We start from the raw sequence: 21,083 nt of genomic DNA on the forward strand, positions 1-21,083 counted from the left end.
TTTTCTCTTGATAAGTGTTAGAATATTATTTTTGTCTTTCCTACTGATTTCTAAATCCTTCTGGCTACTCTCTTGCTACAATAATTTTATGACTCATAAGAGAAATATTTGTGTGAAAGATTAAAATGCTAATTCTTTAAAAATGATATCCATAGACTACCATATATAGGCAGCATCAGTGAAATGAAAGAAATCCTGCAACAATAGAGTTTTCCAAAATAATATTTTCTTTTGATGTCAGTAAGGTAAAGAGGTGATAAAACTTTAGGTTAAAATTTTACCAAAAGGTCATTGCTTTATTTGAACATGTCTGAAGTCTAAATGAACTTATAGAAAGCTAATCTTTTATAAATTTACGTACTAAAACTCTATAAGCTATTAAGTTAAAATCTAAAACACTCAAGTTACGCTGAAGAAAATCTGAAGAGTTGCATATTAGAAAGTTCTCTGAACTTATACTTGGCCTTTTCCTCTAGGAAGTTCATCTAGCTATAACAGACAAAGAGACAGATGATTTTTAACAGTCTTATTATTCACCTTGAGACAATTGAATTGTTCTCTTTCCACATCATTCATTCAAGAAATATCAAATGCTCTACTTTGTACTAGACATTGTAATGGCCACTCAGATTATGGAGTCAAGGTAAAACAAATTTTTTCCCATACAATTATAACAATAAATGTTATGGGAGACATGCACCAAGTGCTGAGAAAGTGGAGGAGGAACAAGTGAATAAGTGGTCAGGAGGGTAGAGCAGACATCTTTAAGGAGCCAGAGGTTCGTTCATTCCCTCAACAAAAATTGAATATTTAATATGTGCAGGACACGATTCTAAATCATGAGAGTACAGAATAGAAACAAGTACACAATGTGTCAGATAGTTACAAATGGAAAGAGAAAAGAAAAGTAAACCAGTTAAGGGCCAGAGAGTGACTGACTGGGGGGTGGAGGAGGGAAATGATCATTTTAGATAGTTTCTCTAGTGTAGGCCTCTATAATTGATGATTTTTTTTTTTTTTTTTTTTGCTGTACGCGGGCCTCTCACTGCTGTGGCCTCTCCCGTTGCGGAGCACAGGCTCCGGACACACAGGCTCCGCGGCCATGGCTCGCGGGCCCAGCCACTCCGCGGCATGTGGGATCTTCCGGGATCGGGGCACGAACCCGTGTCCCCTGCATCGGCAGGCGGACTCTCAACCACTGCGCCACCAGGGAAGCCCCTAATTGATGATTTTTGAGCAAAGATTTGAATGAACTGAAAGCCATGAAGATATCTGGGGGAAAAGGGGAGGAATGAATGTTCCATGCATAACACAACAGCTGATTCAGAGTTGCTGAAGCACATTTGAGGAACAGTAAGAAGGCCATTGCAACTGGAACAGAGTCACTGAAAGGTAGCACGGAAGCCCTCTTATATAGGGACTGGTAGGTTTTGAACAGAGGAGTGATACGATCTGAGTAAGTTTTTTTCAAGTAGGGAGATTAGTTAGGGGGCAATTGCAATAACTCAGGGGAAACAGTGAACCAAGGTGGTGGAAGGGAAGTGGTGAGAAGTGGTTGAATTTAGAACCTGAATTTTAGTAAATGAGTGGGAATTAAGTTTATGGAAGGAAAGGGAAGATAAAGGTAGCATTATGTGAGAGATTACTGAGCCTGACACCCCCAGCACCATGTAAGTAGTGATGGAATGGTGGGGAGATGAGACTAAAGACATCTAAAGAAGACCTTTCTGTGATCAACTAAGAAGTTTGAGCTTTATCCTGAAAAATTTAGGAGCCCATTAAAAATGACTCCTCTCTAGTGTTCTTCCCCTATCTAAGGGAAAACCTTCTATGAGTTCCCTATTTTTGTTATTCAGTCATTTCCTCTTTGAGATCCAGGTTTATTTTCTCATAAACCTATCTCAATATTATACACAAGTTTTCATAAGTTAAATATATTGTTAGAACAAAATAGCAAAACTTCCAGGAAAGAGTAGGGAATGACTTTTTTTATATAAGTACCTACTATAAGCCCTTCCTTTTGTCAAGCACTTTCTCGTTTAATCCTTTCAACAATTAATTGAGAAGATCTTTATCTCCATTTTCTAGATAAAGAAAGTGAGCATCAAGCAGATTAGTAACTTGCCCAAGGTTAGAAGGCTAATAATTAAATATTGGATTCAGGATTTGAAACCAGGTCTGCCTGAATCTAAACCTTTCACAGTTTTCTTTAAAGTATGCTGTCTCTAGAGTTTAATTTCATTTATAATGCATCAAAGATGATTGGTTTTTGTTTTTTTAACCAAGTAACACATCAAATGGTACTTTTGCTATACTGGTAAAATTTGGGTTAGTGGTAGGTAGTTCTATAAAAGAGTTTTAAAGTAAGCATTGTTAGTTTTCCGTATTTTGAATCAGTGTTTCTCAATTTGTAATGTGTAAAGGAATCGCCTGGGGATTTTTTTTCAAGCAGATTCTGATTCTATAGGTCAGGGGTGGGACGTAAAATTCTGCATTTCTAACAGATTTGCAGGAGGTGCTATAATGCTGGTTCATGGACTACACAGATGGAAGACTCTAGAATGGTGAACTTAAAACCATAGAAGTGTTATTAAAGATCCACTTTGTTATTCCTTCTTTTATTTTATTAATATTTCTATTTTCAGTTGGGAAAAAACCTTTACTAAGTGCCTAATACAAATGGATGACTCCACCATTTCATACGAGAGCTCATTTAATATAAAAATGCTGCAAGGGTTTTCCTGGTGGCACAGTGGTTGAGAGTCCGCCTGCCGATGCAGGGGACATGGGTTCATGCCCCGGTCTAGGAAGATCCCACATGCCGCGGAGCGGCTAGGCCTGTGAGCCATGGCTGCTGAGCCTGTGTGTCCGGAGCCTGTGCTCCGCAACGGGAGAGGCCACAGCAGAGGCCACAACAGTGAGAGGCCCGTGTAGAAAAAAAAAAAAAAAAAAGAAAGAAAGAAAAATTGCTGTAAAATGTTACCAACTTATAAAAAAAAGTCTGGGCCTCCCTGGTGGCGCAGTGGTTGGGAGTCCGCCTGCCGATGCAGGGGAGACGGGTTCGTGCCCCGGTCTGGGAGGATCCCATATGCCGCGGAGCGGCTGGGCCCGTGAGCCATGGCCGCTGGGCCTGCGCGTCCGGAGCCTGTGCTCCGCAACGGGAGAGGCCACAACAGTGAGAGGCCCGCATACCGCAAAAAGAAAAAATAAAATAAATAAATAAATAATTAAAAAAATAAAAAAAAGTCTATCATCTATAAAAGCACAAACTAAGGATCGGAGAGACTGACTTGACCAAGATCAATCATTCTTTTCACAGATAAGTTCTTAATCATTTCAGCTCAACAAACTTCGGTTGTATTGGTGGTAGTATTAAGCTCTACGGATATAAAAAGCAAAAAAATCAAGGTGATTCCTTCAAGACTTAGAGCTTGATGGGGAGAAATGTCAGGATGTAGGCAAATGAGTAGAGTTCAGTGAGGCATCTGCTAAAACGGGACATGAGCACAGTGCTTGGGGACACAGTATATGCTAGTGAGTAGAATACAGATAAGTAGCATTACCAGAATTCCAATCTAAGCCTGCAGATGTATGGGCCAGAGTTTCATCTTACACTGCATTGTGATCTCCCGGGGGTTTGGGCTCATCAGTATGTTCTAGTAGTTGGGCAGAAGAATCTAGCTACTTATGACATAGGAGAACACCTGAACTCGAGGGGGGGAAAAAAGAAATGGCTTGGCTACCACTCTTGCATTTATTTGCCTGAAGCAGATTTTCATCAGTATATTTATAATCTTTTTAGTTTCCAGCCTCTAGGCCAGTACACAAAAATGACAAAACCTGAGCTCGTAACTTAGAGCTGCACACTTTAAATCAGTTTTCACCCTGAGAATAAAACAGTTACTTTGGAAACCAGAAGAGAAATCATTTTTTTTTAGCAAACCTTGATATTATAAACTGCTTTTTCTTCAACAAATGCATTTATACATGCTTGTCCCGTGTTTTGCTTACTGAAGCCACAAAAAAAGTTAGTGACAGTGATATTACAGTGTTTATTATACATGACAACCTTTTCCATTGAGTCTACCTAAAAATTTTAATAGTGTGGACAGAATTTTGTTAAGGATTGTTTAGGACTTATGAGGTCAAGCATATGTATTTCAGATGTTAATGGTTATGAAAGACTCCCTTGGAAGCAAAACTGCAGAAGAGTCAGGGGTGCATATATTTTAGTTCTCAAATACTTTAAAAACCACACGTCTTCAAGATCAAAGAATCACAGTCTAACCTGGTGGTAGTTTCTGATGAATGATGCCATCCTTGTACTGAGCAACTTTGCAAAATTGAATATACCCACTCAAAAAAAAAAAAAAAGGAAAACTCTTTTTCTGTATTCTAGGGCAGAATGATAAATTCTGAATTAAACTCAGTGTAAAAGAACAAATACAAGACAATCTTCAGTGAGCATCCAAGAAATCAAAAACAAGTGCAATTTCAGTTCACAGGTGGGGAGGACTCTTACTAGTGGGATAGGAATTGAGAAAAGCTTTGCAAAGATATAGCATGAAAATAGAGTAGAATTTCAGTGGGTAAAAATAGTGGAGGCTAGGAGGAGACAGGCTGGGGTGTGTGCATTGGGGATATATGTGGAGGTGAAAAGTGCATGACCCTGCTAAGTACTGGAAAGACAGGCCATGCAGCAGGAGGACTAACTTTGAATGGATTACGAAATTACTAATGTGATAGGATCATCTTACCAAAGAGAGAGCACCTGGTGCAATAGTAGAGGAAACTACTGTATATGGAAGCAAAGCCCTCTTGAAGAAGGGGCATTCACATTGGGGAGGGACGAGTAAGGCGTTAGCTAAGCAAGGAGGGCAGGGAGAAAGGTGCCTGCAGGGTGGTCCTGGAGAGAGGAGAGGAAGAAGAGTTTGAAGGACTGAAAGAAGACTGGGTAAGGAGGGGTATGGATGGTAGTGGTGATGCTTTCAGAACCTGTGCAGTGTGCTTTGTAATGCCTGACAACAGAGGACCTTGAATAACCCAATTAAGATTTGAGAATTTTTCCTGTGGGCTTTAGGGAGCCCTGAGTCATAGAGCTACTTCCCCAGAGAAGGTGTGAGGCAAGATGCTCTTAAGGTACATATAATGTTTAATGTTGCAGTTGATTAAAACCAATTGGTAGGCTACTGCTAAAGTTTAGTCATGGAAATACGAAAGTCTACAGTAAAGTTTGATTTGAGGAACAGGGGCAATTGTATTTTAAAATAATGTCAACTCAAAATATGAGGACATGTTTTGTGAAGTGTTGGTGTCCAGTTGGTGGAGAAGAAAGACTAGTGTTGACCCTGTGAGAAGCATTAAAGATGTAGGACCATCTATATGAATATGAATGAAGCAATGGGATTTCATGAAAGTTCTAGGAAAAGAAATTTAAAAAAACACTACTTTTCATTAATGTTTGTCGTATTTGCAGTGTAGTACTTAAGAGCATGAGTTCTGGAGAGCTAGAGCTATCTGGGTTTGAATCCAGGCTCTGCCAGTTACTAGTCTGGGCTAAGTGATCTGAGGCAACTTTTCTGTGCTTTAGTTTCCTCATCTGTAAAGTGGGAATAATAATAGGACCTATGCCATGGGACTGTTAAATGAGTTAATTTACTTGCAAAAAACTTAGAACAATGCCTTACGTATAATAATACAGTTTGTGATTCATCATAAGTGTAAGAGACCAGAATTTCAAAACAAATTCGTCAAAATTAGATTCCTTTAAAAGATGTATTGCATCTACTTCTCCAGCTACTCCTCTTACATTGTAAGGAAACTATGTCTTGATAGCCCTGTACTTTGAACCATCATAGGGGTGTGTTTGGTAAACTTTCATTGTCCTGGGTGACTTCTTTATTCCTGAATTGTGGGGCAGGTGAGAGGGAGAGGTTGTTCATCTTGTGGCATAATCAAGACTTTCTGGCTTGATTAGACATTGCAAATGGTTTGTTAGTCATTACTAATGCAAGAAGGTCCTTAGGTAAGAGCAGGAAGTTGATGTTGAGTCACCTTCAGTATTATGACATAGAGTATTTTATTTGTTTTCAAAATATTACAGGAAGTTAGTATTTGTTATAGTAGTTATCATTCAACCAGTAGTAGTGAATCCTACATAAAAATTTATTTCCCCCAAGGGTAAGTAATTCTCATTTACGAATTACTTTAATTATAGCCTACCGCTCTCTCTTGCTTGTCTTAATTCAAATTTCTCACCCTCTTTACATCTTATTAAAATGATGACCTCTTTCTCTTTATTACCTTCTTGATCCAGGGCTTATTTTTTATCTCCTCCTTTTTCCAAAAGACTTTGATGTGGTGGTTAGGCATGATAGCCCAGCCTTGGAAAACTCCCATATCTTTCCCTGTCAAAGGGCCTACCTCTAGTGTATATAAGCATAATCTGGGATGAAAATGTTTATTGCCCACTCTCACATGTTTAGAGGTTGTCCATGAGTTTGGAGAAATTGTTATTATCCTTTAGTATTGGTGGTCCCCTTTAGGTATAACCCATTCAACTATTTACTGGTTAAAATGCTGAGAGGTTTTCTGATCAAGTCTGGATCATAAAAACAAAGTGAATCACCATACCTCATTCCTTGCTTATTCTACCCCCTTCATACTGGCCTCCTCGCTGTTTCCCCTGACTGGAATGCTCATGCCCCACATCACCACACGCTGGCTTGCATTGTGTTCGAGTCTCAGCTTTAAGGTTACTTTCTCAGTTTGGCGCTTCTTAGTCCACATTTTTAAAAGACCATTTCCAGGTTTTTGTTTTTGTTTTTGTTGTTTTCTTTGGTTTTGTTTTGGTTTTGCACTCATGCTGGTTTGGTTTTTGTTGTTTTTTTTGCACTCATTTTGTTTTTTGGTTTTTTTTCACTGCACTTATCGTTAGCCAACATTGTACTATACACATATCTGTCTGTCTTCCTAGCTAGAACATAAATTCCATGAAACAGGAACTGTTTTGCTTATCTCTCTATGTCCGGGGGTCTAGATTAGTGCCTGAATATAGTAGGGGCTCAATAAATACTTAACTGAATAAAAGAATTTGCTATATCCCTGTGCCTTCAATTTACGTGATACCAAATAATGGAGAAATTGAACTTACGTGGAGAGGATGAAACAGGATATTTTTCTCTTATAAGCATAAATAAAGAATTTTAATTGAATTTTGTTTTGATTACATTAATGTCAGCCAACATGTAAATTCCTGCCCTTTCTGAGTAGTAGGCATTCTACTCGACAGTAAAATCGAAAAATGCAAAATATACACTCCTGTGTTAGGTATTTCACAGTCTAGCCTGGAAGAAAATGCATATAAGCAAATAATACTGTGTTATAAGTTTTATGGCATTAGATAATAAATAAAATATTTTGCCAGCACAGAGAGAGGACTCTTCATTTGAATTGAGGAAGTGAAGAGTTCTCAGCTAAAAATGGTTTAAAGCTAAGTTACGAGTAGTGGTTCCCATGGATCACATCAGTTTACTTGCCTCCAGAGTCCTACTCTTCATTTCCATCTGGTCATTAGAGGACAAACAAGATAATGTATTTTGGTCTACTTCTCCATGATAGTTGCTTGAGCCATTTCAGTTTTTTAAAAAAAGAAGCATCGCCCTTCTTATGACTTTATTTATCCTGATAGATGTTGAGCCATTTGCCTCATCTTATTCTAGCTGATGTGGCTATGTGCCATTCTCAGACATGCAGTGCTTGATAGTTTGGCCTCTGAACTGCCCATGATGCCTAACAGTGAATAATTATAGTTTTATACAAGTTACATAAATTCAAGAAACAGTTCTATACCAGCCAAAGGATTCTAAGTAGTTATTTTTAGGTCAGTGTTTGTCAAAAGTATGTTTCTTGGGCCAGCAGCATCAGCATCATCTGGGAATTTTCAGGCCCAACCCCAAACCTACTGAGTCAGAAATTCTAGGGATGGGGTTCAGCTTGTATTTATCTTAAGTAAATAAAATATTGCTACTTCTGTATGCTTCATTTTACATACTCCTTCTTGGAGAAGTTAGAATATTTATGACACTAAAATCAAGATGTAAATTGAACTCAAAGATATTCTACATTTATTTTGATCTGTCCCTGTAGTCTCCTCTTATTATAAATCTAGTTTTGTGAGAAGTCTAGATTTCCCCTTAGACTTACTGACCTTACTCCATCCCAACGCTCGCCCCAACAGATGCTTGCATCAAACTTTCAGTAGCCTGTGCAGCTTGATGATTCAGAAAATATATCACTCTTGCTTTCGCACCTTCTTATGGTTATTTGGCAGTTAGCTTAGTTTAACCATAATAACATAGAAACCTGCATTATCAGGTCACCAAATTTCTTCTAAAGAGAGAGCATTTAACTGAAAATTCTTTTTGTGGATGAATAAAGCCCAGATCGATTGTTGTTTATTTAGTTCACATTTAAGATTGAAGATTTGTTTCTTTTCAGTTTTCTTTTTTCTATTGCTAAGAATTCGATTGTGGTGCAAAGCTGTTTAAAGGTGATCTTTCCTCCTCTACTCCTTGGCCTTTATCAGTAGTAGCTTTCTTTTTTTATAAAGGGGACATCCTATTTTAGACAGTCTCTTTACACACAACATTAAATTTTTATCCAATGTTAAATGAACAGCATAAGTGAATATAAAAGCATTCTTTTGTGTTTAGTATGTATATTTGGTATCAATTTGAGTGCTTATAAAATTAATTATATAGTAATTATTCTATTTCATACGTACATTATTTAATTCTTTAATTAGAAATATGATGAGAAAATAGACAGAAATCACTACGCTCTTTATTTGTATACCGGGCTTGTCTCTCCTTTATACCCTCATGTCTAAAATTAGTTAGAGCTTTGTTTTTGATTGTTTGCAAATTTAATGTATGGAAACACCTGTATAAGTTTTGGGGAATGTATTTATATCTTTGGGAAGCAGCGTGTTGTATGGTTTAAAAGCAGAAGCTCTGAAGTCGGACTGCCTGGGTTTAAATCTTTACCTTAGGGAAGTTTACTTTATTGTTTACCTTGGGCAAGTGATCTGTCTGAATGTCACTGTGTTTCATCTGTATGATATGGATAAGAACATGGTGTGTGATGGTACGAATGGAGCTAGTTAGTGGTAGAGGTGCTGCTGCCATTGCTGCCCCCCAGAGGTTGTGCATTGCACTATTATTTATAACAGCAAAAAAAAAAATTTAGAAACAACCCTGATATGTAACACTGGGAAAAGGGATAAATGAATTCTAATATATCTGTGCAGTAAGATCTGTGAAGCCATTAAAAAGAATGAGAGAGACTTATGTGTTGTGTTAAGAAAAGATGTCTATAATATATATTAAGTGAATATAGCAAGTATGGTTCAGGTAGAGCATGACATCAGTGGTTATGCATGTGTGTTACAAAATGTGCACAAGAAAAAAATCCAGAACATATCACAAAACTAAAGTTGTTCAGTTTTTCTCCCAGGGAATAAATTACAAGAAACTTTCTCTTTTCCATTATGCATTTCTACAAATCTTAAACATTTTTTTAAAATTTCAAATGAACTGTAAAAGTGAATACACTTAGGAACAAAAGGTTTAAGGTGCAAAAAGCACTGGATTAATAACGTCATTCACATATTCTGTTTATAAGCTTATTAATTGAAAAAAAAAATTGTTTTGGGTTTTTCCGTAACATCTTGTGCCATATTTAATTCTTTTTTTTTCCCTTTTTACTTAATCTAATGTTAGTGAAATTTGTCTTATGTAAAGGATATTTCAGGGAAATATTTTAAGAAATCTATTTAGAGTCTCTTTAACACAGTGTCCCATTGAAATTTTAATTTTTAGAGAAGTTATGAATCACTATATCAAGAATCAGATTGGAATGACAATGAAGCCTTTATTAGGCCACAACATTAAAAGTATATATTGCTTTACTGCCTTCAATACCAGTATTACATAAATGCATGTATCAGAAACTTCACAGAAATTACATGACAACTCTTGTAGCTAAGAGAGTGATTCTGAGGTGTACATTTGTCTTGCCTTTTTAAATTTTTTTTTTCTTTTTTTTGGCTGCGTTGTGTCGTTGTTGCTGCGCGTGGGCTTTCTCTAGTTGTGGTGAGCGGGGCTACTCTTTGTTGTGGTGCATGGGCTTCTCATTGCGATAGCTTCTCTTGTTGCGGAGCACAGGCTCTAGGCACACGGGCTTCAGTAGTTGTGGCACGTGGGCTCAGTAGTTTTGGCTCACAGGTTCTAGAGCGCAGGCTCAGTAGTAGTGGCCCACGGGCTTAGTTGCTCCACAGCATGTGGGATCTTCCCAGACCAGGGCTCGAACCCTGTCCCCTGCATCGGCAGGCAGATTCTTGACCACTGAGCCACCAGGGAAGCCCACCTTTTTAAATTTATAAACCTGCCCTGAAAGGAGATGCATATCTGGGAAACTGAACTGTCTTTATGCAGTTTAGCCTTCATGTACATAAAATATGCCGTTGATTTTATTGGGGGAGAAATTCCATCCAAAAATGTTGCCTACAGCTATGAGTTAAGAGTGTCTATACAGTGTGTAGCTTTTATTTTTTTAAATCACAGATAGGGCATGTATATGAATTATAAATATATAAATACGATTTTGTATTAAAAGTTTTGTAGTTTATGACAAAATCTGGTTCTGTGGTAGGCTAATGAGTACAGTCCCTGTGAAGGAATGTTTGTGGCTCATGTCAGTGTGTGAATGCATAGACAATTTGAAGTTTTTGATATATTTGTGATATTTATCTTCCGTATACATCTTATGGGAAAACCCAAACGAACTTTTTGGCCAACGCCGTATATGTACTATATGATTTTAAGCTTGTTTATAGAAAGTTCAGAGCATTAGAAGGCAGGATATTCATTCTTCCATTAAATATCTAGTGAGCAATTACTCAGATACTGGACATGAGTTAAAAGATAAGTGGCCTGGTCATTGTCAGGAAGGCAGACACGTAAGCAAGTAAATACAGCTCTATCTGTTAAAACATTAATACAGAGTAGAAGAGGAAGTTAATGATTTTATGTGGGGTAATCAGGGAAGGCTGAATCAAAGAGGTGACATCTGAGCTTTCTCTTTTAAGGTGAATAAGAGTTTATAAGAGATGGGACAGAAGGCTGTCTGTGATGACACGAATAGTACCTACAAGGAGATGGCATGATTTTGTGAAAACTCAGGGAGTGGAGTGAGGGTTGGGTGTGTGAAGAAGGCTTATTAAGAAATGAGTCCAGCTGGCATTTTCCTTTTGATGGTAGAGAGCAAGGGAAACGTTTTTAAAGTCAGTGAGTAACATATAAATGTTGAATGGGTAGTATTTTAAGAAGAAAACCCTGGTGGCTGTTTGATAGGAGACTCTGGAATGAGGAGAGGAAACAAGAAGTCAGACACCAAGGAACAAAGGTCTGTAGTGGTTAAGAAAAAGAGCTGAAAATTATTGATGGTTGAATTCTTAGAGACGGACTGCAACAGATCAGTCAGAGTATAAGTGGAGTCTACAGCATGGAGTGGGTGGAGCAGAAAGGGAAAGTTGATTTGTATCCAAGATACTGTTCTTGGTTCTAACTCAGACAACAAAGGTAGAGAGTGATATTGTTTAAAAAAAAAAAAAGTAGGGACTCCATTTACTCAGGAGGCAGGTTTGGAGGCTATAATGAGGTCTGTTAGGGCCATTGGGTTGATGCTTCCAAAGGCATCCAGTGACTTCTGTTGACTTGTTCATCATCATGATATCTTAGGAAGTCAGAATTTTAATTACTTGTTTTTCAGAAGCATTTTACAATTGAGCCATCTTCGCAATTAAAGTCAGTAACAAACCCTTAATATTCAGTTCTGGAGGTTCTGTCTTCCTAGTGTGGAAATAGAACCCAAAGTGACACTGAAGGCTGCTGAGAAAAGTGGTTTGTTTGATTTGCATGTGTGAAACAAGTCTGCTTCCCATTCACTTTTTAGTAAACACGGGATTTCTGCAGCAAAGTTCAACTCTGGACATGGTTAGCATTGTGTGCAGAGTTCCATATTCAGGACTGGAGAAGGGGCTTCCCCCTGTGGCCTGTCTAGGAGTACAGAACACTCTAGTTCCACATGCCTGCATTCCCTAACAGGATTTTAACCCCATCAAAGTAGATCTTTAATAATACTATAGTAGCAAATTGGTCTGTTCCTAATACAAATGAAACTATCCTAGAATTAGGGCCTTGGGTACCATGGGCCTGTGTGAGCGGTCTGTTTAACCAAAGTTACTCTTTCAGCATTACTCTTAAGGCTGTGTTGGACTGCCAGTATAGAAAGAAGGAACTTGTTCCATTTTTGCACAGGAAGCATATTTAGTCTCTGATCTTGGATGTGGGAGGTGAATAAAAAGAAGTGTTGTTATGAGAAAAATGGCTCAGGAATTAGGCTGCTAAGTTTATCATCTCTGACACTAGCTTTGTGATGTACCAACTAAACCACTCTGTGCCTCAGTTTCCCCATTAGAATGGAGATAGTACTACTGCTTATGTCCTTGGTCATTGTAAGGATTAAACGAGTTAATGTACCTAATATACTTAGCACAGTGACTGGCACACAGTAACCAGTCAATACGTATTGGTGCACAGATGGAAAATTTTAGGCATTTACTCAGACTCTCCCAATTTACCTTTGCCTTTCCTGATTCCTGGTGGGAGTGGGAACTGGAAGTGGGCGAGTGGGAGAGACAAGGAGGAAATATGCCTGAATTTAGTGGTTTATACTGGGCCTCTCTTTTCATTGCTATTACCTCTTAAAAGCAACTGTCTAGCCTCCCTACCCTCATAAAGATAGAATAATCTTCTTATACTTTCTATATTCTTTAGCCCTATCTCCCAGGTATTACTTCCTCACTCTGTAGCTTTGAAATTTGTACCTTTTCTCTTTTTCTTCCTGAGAAATTTGCCTTCCAGCGGTTTTGGTGTTTACTCTGCCCCCTTCCCAAGTCTCTGACAAACTTAAACTTCTAGCCACAATCCCCACCTCCTAGCAACTTCCAGGCTGCTTAAGAATAAGCTTTTTTGAACCATGTTTTCTCTATTATAGTTTTCTTGGTGTGAGTCAGTCACATAAATAATGGAAATAAATGGTACTTGGCAGGCTTAGCTAAACTGTGCTTTATATTAAGCAGAATGTTTATGATACTGTAGGTACTCTGAGAACACTTGCATATATTCCTTATTAAAGAACCTTTTGGGGTCTCTAGGAAGGTACTGTCCCAAAACTGACTGGATTGGGGGATGGTCCCTGAGCTGCAGCACTCCATGTCATATATTAACACTAATAACAGTTATTTGGGTCATGACTTCCAGAGCATTTTCTGAAAATCTGACCTTTTTTACATCTGTGTCTTTGGGGGTGTAGATTTTATTATTGGGTAATTTCCTTTTAGTGAAGAAGAATCAAGTATACAGGTTTACCTTTCTTCTCTGAACACATTGTTAATTCTGCATTAATTAGTTGTTTTATGTCAGGATGTGTTTTCTTTTTAAATTAGCACCCCTCCCACTTTTTTTTTTTTTTAGATGCACCAAGTTAAAAACCAACCGTGATTTTTTTCCTGTATTTATAGGTCCTCTTCCTGATGGATGGGAACAAGCCATGACTCAGGATGGAGAAATATACTATATAAACCATAAGAACAAGACCACCTCTTGGCTAGACCCCAGGCTTGACCCTCGTTTTGGTAAAGGTTCATCTCAAAATCTTTTTAGATATTTTTGATTACTGTTTTTTGGTATGTGAATTTGGGAAGGTACATTTAAATTAAATTGCACTACTTTATAATTTTAAAAAATGACTGCCCATCCAACTTATCCAAGTACTGTTTTTATACCTTTCACTTTAAACTTGAGAAACTCAGGTCTAAATGAGCTTTTTAGCTTGGACTTCCTGGGATGGGGTTGGAGGAATGTTGTGGTGGTTTGCTAACAGACTCACTGTTCCTTTCACATTTTTGGGAAACACAGTGATCGTGTTTAAAATGATCTTTCTAGCTACAGAAATAATCAGTCTGTCGCTTCATCTAAAAACCTGGAATATCAACTTTTGTCAGTAACGTGGTGTCTGCTTATGCTTAACTTAAGAGAGCAATGAGTACCATCCTGTGCCTGGGTATTATAATGTTTTCTATCCTAAGGGGGGGTGGGTACCCCTGTCACCCTAGAGATAGACCAATGAAAGCCTTTTTTTCCTTCTCTTCGCTTCTGCCCCCCCCCCTTTTTTTAAGTAAAGGGTTTTTTTCCTTTGTTTTTCATTTAGGAAACAAACCCCAAAAAAGCCATATTTCCCTCCAAATCAAATGACAAAAATCACCATTTGCACAAAGAAATACTCCCTTCCGAAATGTGCATATTTTGATAATAGTATACAAGCTCCTTAGGGCCTTTTTACACATATTTTTTCACTGTTTTCAGTTTCTTCAGTTGGGTTTCTGAGACATTTTTCCAAAGCCATGGAAAAATGTATTTAAAAAGGAGCAGATCATTGTGGTTTTAAAGCTTTCGTCTTGGACTGGATGCAGCTAAATGAAAACAATGTGCAGATCACTGAGTAGGTCAGACTGAGGGAACTCGGAACCTTTGAAGCTTTACAGGGGTTGACCTAACAACAACTGTGGGGCCCTTATGGGAAAGAGGAATTAACTCTGTGAATGCCATCAAAACACAGTCCTGGGGGAAAAAGAGAAAGAAAAACTCTACCCAGAGCTGGTTGGGGGTAAAATAACTTCCCCGTCAGGAACGTTCTGAGCAGTTCTCCTATATCTATATGTATACCTTTTTAAAACCCCAACATTTGGGTTTGCCCCAAGCTCACTGATTGGCCAGCTTTATGAACTGATTGAATCCCCTATTCAAGTAAAGTCAAAGGTGGGATCAGGGCAGAGACTGTCATTTTGACAGATATCCGGTTGGACTTAAATGCTAGCCTTTTGAGTTTCAAGACCTATTTGAGTGTTAAAAAAGTAGTGTGGCATGTTAATAATTTGCAACTTCAGATTCTATTTAATGCTTGAATAAGCCCTTGTGGTTGAAACAGGAAACCAAGTAAGGTAGAGAATTTAATAAATGTTGCCATTTGTATGGACTAGAACGATAACAGACATGTTTCCTTAAATCATCTTTAATGAAATGAATTCTGCTTGTCCATGTTTTGGAAATTTAAAAAAATGGTACTGTGGGATTTTTTTTCCCGCTACACAAGATTATGAAAAATGATGATTAACCCTTAGCTAACTGTAGAAATCAGCAATTGGAACAAAGCTTTTTTTTTTTTTTTTAAGTATTTTCAGTTAATAAAAAGTGAAATAAAACAACTTGGCTGTGAGCTTAAGTAGATTCATTAATTACACACACAGCTTGGTCTTTTGTTTTAAATGGGAGAAAGTACCAAAAAAAAAAAAAGATAATCTCCCTCGCACCTTCAACACATATGTACACACGGCGTACAGTTAGCTATGCCAAGCAAAGTTTTCATAAAATACTCTTACTGCGTTTAGTTTCCCTTTTTGGGCCCACTGTGTATGTGTATTCCAGACAGGGTTGACAACATGCCAAAGCTTTTTATTTTGTGGCCCGACTTTTAATCTGTTCCAGACCTTTTCAGTCAGAGAGCTCAAGTGTAACTGAAGGGGAGCAGGAAAGGGGAAAAAAAAAAGTGTGGGTTTCTCTGATCCAGAGTGACAGCAAATAGAGACAAGCTGTTAGCTGCTGAATTTGAAGGAGTTTTCCTTGAAATCTGAAGTTCTATGGTGGATTGCATTTTATCTGCCAAAAAAATATAGACTATCCCCTTTCTGACCCTTTGAACCATGCAGACACCAACAAATGATAGGTTATTGCTTTCATGGTTGTGAAATTTGTTTTCCTATATTCCCCAAATCTATATGAAAGTATTTACCATTTTTTACCTTAAGTCAAGTTGACCTATGTCTTTTGACATTTTAGAGTAGAAGATACACCTTACATATGATAAGCTTGACTTTATCACTCACCTCCTTCAAACACCAGCCTCTTTTATATTTCTGTTCTTTATCAGTTGCTTTAGAATAATTCACATCCCACATGAAGTTAATAAATTATCCATGTAATATAAATTCAGGAAATTAAGTAATTAGTTATGCATTGTTTCTTTTTTATCTGATTTTTTATTCTTTAACATTTAAAAACTATGTATCTTTAAAAAAATTTTATTGAAGTTTTTATTTTACGTTGACTTACAATATTAGTTTCAGGTGGATAGCAGTGATTCAACATTTTTAAAGCTTATACTCCATTTAAAGTTATTATATGATAATGACTATTTCCCTGTGCTGTACAATGTATTCTTGTTGTTTATTTGTTTTATACATAATAGTTTGTATCTCTTAATCCCATTCCCTTTTCTTGCCCCTCCCTAAAAACTATATATGGTTGACATTTATATTATTTTACAGCATTGATTAGTAATTTGTAACAAATCATGAAGTGACATCCAGTGCCAATAAGAATTAGCTGGTATTTACTGACTTCGAAAAAAGGAGGGCTTTTGTTTGTTTTTAAGGAATCATATTAGGAATGTTTTTACACTGTATTAAAGAAAGTTGATGCTTAAGTATTATGCAGGTCATTAAATTATTTCTTATTAACACTCTTTTTCCTAGAGATTTTATACTTGCGTCTCAGGTTTAAATATTTTCTTGTATGTTGTAAAATTATTTACTGTTTTACATGATAATAGCCATTTGAATATTTTCCAGTAAAAGCCCTAATGAAAACATACACAAAAATTATAATTCCTGTTTTTCAGAATGAAAACTCTATTCCAGAATACTAATGGTCAATGAACTGATCTTTTATGTAATGTTGTTGTCCCTGTTTATATAAAAGGACATAATAAGTAGTGTTAGAATCTGTGTTTCTGGAAATAAGTGCTGATGGGACCACTGGGATTAAAAACACATTTGGTGTAAATAAAATAACTGGAACTAGAGATTTGGATTAAAAGGTGTATCTTTTGAGACTTAAAGGAGGTAATAAACAGCCTAGTTGGCGAATTCAGAATATCCTTTATAATTACTATCAACAATTCTGTGCATAGAAATTCTGTACATGGAAATGTCACAGCTAATTAAAACCTAGGTGTTGCTTGTGGTCCTTGGTTTCAGAGTTTCCCAAAACTTGCTCTTAAGTCAAAAGCCAAAAGTTGTTCACATCTTTCTTATCAAAGTTAAATATTTTGCATCAATAATTAAAGGTCTGTTAAATTTTTTAACTGTTTAGACATTCATTAACCTTTTTTCTTGAAGACTAAATATTTCTGATAGCTGTTATAAGTAATATTTTACTTTTGATGAAAATGTACCTAAATGTACCTAAGTCTGTTCTAGTAGAGGTAGGAAAAAACACTACAGGCTATAGAAACTAAATCTGTAATTCCATTAATGGAGTCTTGGGTAGCTAGAATACCAACATCAAGCAAGTCTCTTTATATCCGTGCATTAAAAACAGTTCTTTGTTTGTTTGTTTTGTTTTCCTTACCCTCTTTTAAATCTTGCCTGGTGATCCTAAAATGTCAGTATTTGGTTGTGAATTATATTATTAACTACTTAGGGCAGGGAGGAAAAGATGTCTCAGTGTGTTTTAGGTAAATAGAGCTGTTGCTAACTAAAACTTCTTAAAACAAATAAACCTCATAAAATTTGGCCCTGAAAAGGAATTTGTAATTCTTCTAATCAACATTTCTCAAAGGAGGAGGGAGGGTGTATCCTGGGCACTGAAGAACATTCAACATCCTTGACTGTTACCCACTAAATGCCGTAGTGCCACCCAGTCCTTGTGACTCCCCAAGCCACCAACATATATTTTTTTAAAAAATACTGTTAGAGGTAGGGATTTTGCCCCAAATCTGAGTTTCTCTGAGATCTAGGGAAATTGTGACTACCCACGGTTATATAGTTGAGTGACAGAACTAGAATCTGGACTTGATCTTTTGACACCCAGAATTTTAAAGAAATTTAGATTACATGCAGTTAATCTTTTCAAAAGCACACCTAAGTCACCAATACTAACACGTGGAAATTTCAGAGGGAGGAAGATGACAATGGTTGAAGCATTTACTTATATACTGTATTGTGACTCATCTTGAGGAAATTACCCAAAGGTAATGAGTTTCCAATTACAGAAGTAAAGCCATCTAGATGAATTATCATGCCTCACCTCTACCATATCCTTAAGAGATTACCTTCCAACCTCACCTTTGACCTTTCCCTTTCCCTTGACTAGGAGCTTACCGTTACAAGGCAGTCCATTCTATTTAAGGAAGGTTCTAATGACCAGAAAATATGTGTCCCTTTATTACTCAGAAATTTACTTCCCTTCAAATTTGTGAATACATTTCTAATCCCAGAGTGTTCTCTTTTAACTGTGGTTTCTCCAGTTTTTTTATGCATTAAGAGTTCTGAGTTTTTTACCGGTTTACTTCCCTTCTCTGGATGCCTCTTTAAATGTGATACTCAATGTAGTTTTTTTTTTTTTTTTTTTTTTTTTTTTGCCGTACGCGGGCCTCTCACTGTTGTGGCCTCTCCCGTTGCGGAGCACAGGCTCCGGATGCGCAGGCCCAGCGGCCATGGCTCACGGGCCCAGCCGCTCCGCGGCATATGGGATCCTCCCAGACCCGGGCACGAACCCGTATCCCCTGCATCGGCAGGCGGACTCTCAACCACTGCGCCACCAGGGAGGCCCTCAATGTAGTTTTTAAATGCACATTATCCAGTGAGAAAAATAGTTATGACATTGCTCTGACCTGACATTTTATATGCCCTCCAAAAATCCATTAGAAGAAGTTAGCTAGCATCCTCTTTTCTACATGTGAATTCAAATGAATTAAATTGTGTCATAGAAAAATTTACCTACTCAATTGGGAATCAAGAGACCCAAGTTCTTCTGGTATCAACAGTGTAACCAACTCATTCAGAAAGATACCTGACTTCTCTTGACTTAATTGGACTCATATACTAGATGCTTTTAAGAATATTTCCAGTCCTTAATTAATTTAATACAATATGCTAGATTATAAATTCTTCAGTGACTGCTTTGGATCCTTGCTTAAGGTTACTTCTCAATAGCTTTATGGATTTGAGTGCACTGAGGTTTCAGAGATATTTTTGAACTATTTATTGCACCACTTAAGTTTAGCTTTTGGCCCTCTGGTCACAGCTGGGAATTACTTTTGAAGAGGAGACCAGGAAATCTTTCAACCTTTTAAGATAAGCCTTATCACATGGTGGGTATGCCCAGGCAAACAAATCTGATGGGGGATGGGCAGCGCTAGATGGAATAGTTCAGTTTTGTCCACGCTATCAAGCTCTGACACATATAGGAGTTTAAACTGCCTTAAAGATGATGCATTTTTAGGATGCCTTGTTTCTAATATTTAGAACTCTCTTAAAGTTACCATGTTAGGAAGGCTGATGTAAGCTGATTTGAAGTATAATTCTAGGCCATGTGCTTAGTGAAGTCCTATTTAAAACATACTGTTGGAGATTGTTACTAACTGTTGCCCTCACTACATTTTTTTTTTTTACTTTAAAAACAAACGCTAGCCGAAATGAACATTTTAATACGTAAGGTTATAGAATATCAAAATTAGTTCAATATTTGTGGTTTGCAGTTTTAGTTTTTTGGGGGGTTTTTTATGTTACAGTCAGGAGGATGGTGTCAAAATAGTTTATCAATCATGGTAAGCAGTCTCTCCTACTTGACAAGGGTGAATAGACATACGTTAATGAAGTTAAATTAATATGTAGTTTCTACTTGATGATGGTTCAATGATAAAAATAATTATACAGTGAAGAAATATTTTTCTTTGTTTGCCTAATGAGTTTTTCATATAGAATTTTAAAACTTAAAGTCACTGAATGATAATTTAAATTAATGGTTTATTTGTGTTACTAAAGCCCCTCACATCAAACACAAGAAAACTTAATTCATTTTTAAAAGAAAACTATGTTTCAATTTGTATTTGTATCAACTCTGCATTAATAGCAAGTATCTTATAAAACGTGCTGGAGAAGAGAGCCATTTGGTGATGTCACTTTTTGTGACAACCCAGACTCAGTTATAAGAAACAGAAAAAGAGATTATAGACTTCTTGAGGGAAAAGTCAAATAGATTTCTGCTGAAATAAATTGGAATGATTTAGAAGAGGAGTGGTTCATATTCTTTGCTTTGTTTTATACTCATGTTGTTCTGCTACCCTGGTTGCTGAGGTAGCTTCAGAACTCATTCTGGACTTGCTTCAGCTTAGAGATTCTCCTGTGTATTACTAATAGCGTCCTACTAACTAGGGATAGAAACCATTTGAGTATTTATTTACTCATTCAACAGATGAATGCCAGTTATGTACCAGGTACTATGCTAGCAGGCGGGCAGGGGGTTGTCAGCTACAAAATAAGTAATTATTACAAAATGTGTTAAGTACAATGAGGGATCATAAATAAGGTGCTGTGAGGGACATTAAGAGGTAAGAAGAAGCCAGTCAAGCTCTACACTATATAAAAGGGCCAGTTTTTGTGCTTATCAGTCAGAACTCGGATTCATCTCTTCTAAATTATAAATTCCCCTAGTGAAAGAGGATTAATAGTAATACATTATATGTAATTAGGAATAAAGTTATTAATGGAACTGTTTACTCATTAATCTAACAAATTCATGATGGCAGGTAGACTTTAAAATGTTATTCCCCTTCTCTTTAGACTAATAGTTTCATTATCTGTACTTTCCCTCCAAACTAGCCTTTAAACTTTATTTTCATAGTAGAGGGAAAAAGCACAGTTATATCCGGGGGACAGAGAGAGCCGAAGGCTAGTTAGACCGCTTTCTCCCTTCTCCTCCTCACCTCATTTAGCAACTCCTGTGTCCTGCCCCAAACTGCTTAATGAGGTGATGAGGAGAAAATGTTCTGTTGAATGTTTTTTAAACTCCATTCTCAATAGTATTGTTTGAAAAATACCATTATAATAAATTTTCATG

General features: G+C 37.1%; 1 protein-coding gene across 12 annotated transcripts in view; it reads left to right on the plus strand.

Moving 5' to 3' along the window:
* YAP1 (Yes1 associated transcriptional regulator) overlaps positions 1-21,083 on the plus strand; it is a 108,199-nt gene that overhangs the window by 57,429 nt on the left and 29,687 nt on the right. For 4 of the 12 annotated variants that reach the window (XM_060102766.1, XM_060102770.1, XM_060102768.1 and 1 more), the window contains exon 4: positions 13,646-13,765. The exons of 4 other annotated variants lie outside the window; for them this stretch is intronic. In XM_060102766.1, coding sequence (XP_059958749.1) covers positions 13,646-13,765 — 120 coding nt within the window. The remainder of the gene's footprint in view (positions 1-13,645; positions 13,766-21,083) is intronic. 4 more of the 12 variants (XM_060102767.1, XM_060102769.1, XM_060102771.1 and 1 more) reach the window with 1 other exon arrangement.

This window comes from Mesoplodon densirostris, chromosome 7 (genome assembly GCF_025265405.1).
Source record: "Mesoplodon densirostris isolate mMesDen1 chromosome 7, mMesDen1 primary haplotype, whole genome shotgun sequence".
In the NCBI taxonomy this organism is placed as follows: domain Eukaryota; kingdom Metazoa; phylum Chordata; class Mammalia; order Artiodactyla; family Ziphiidae; genus Mesoplodon; species Mesoplodon densirostris.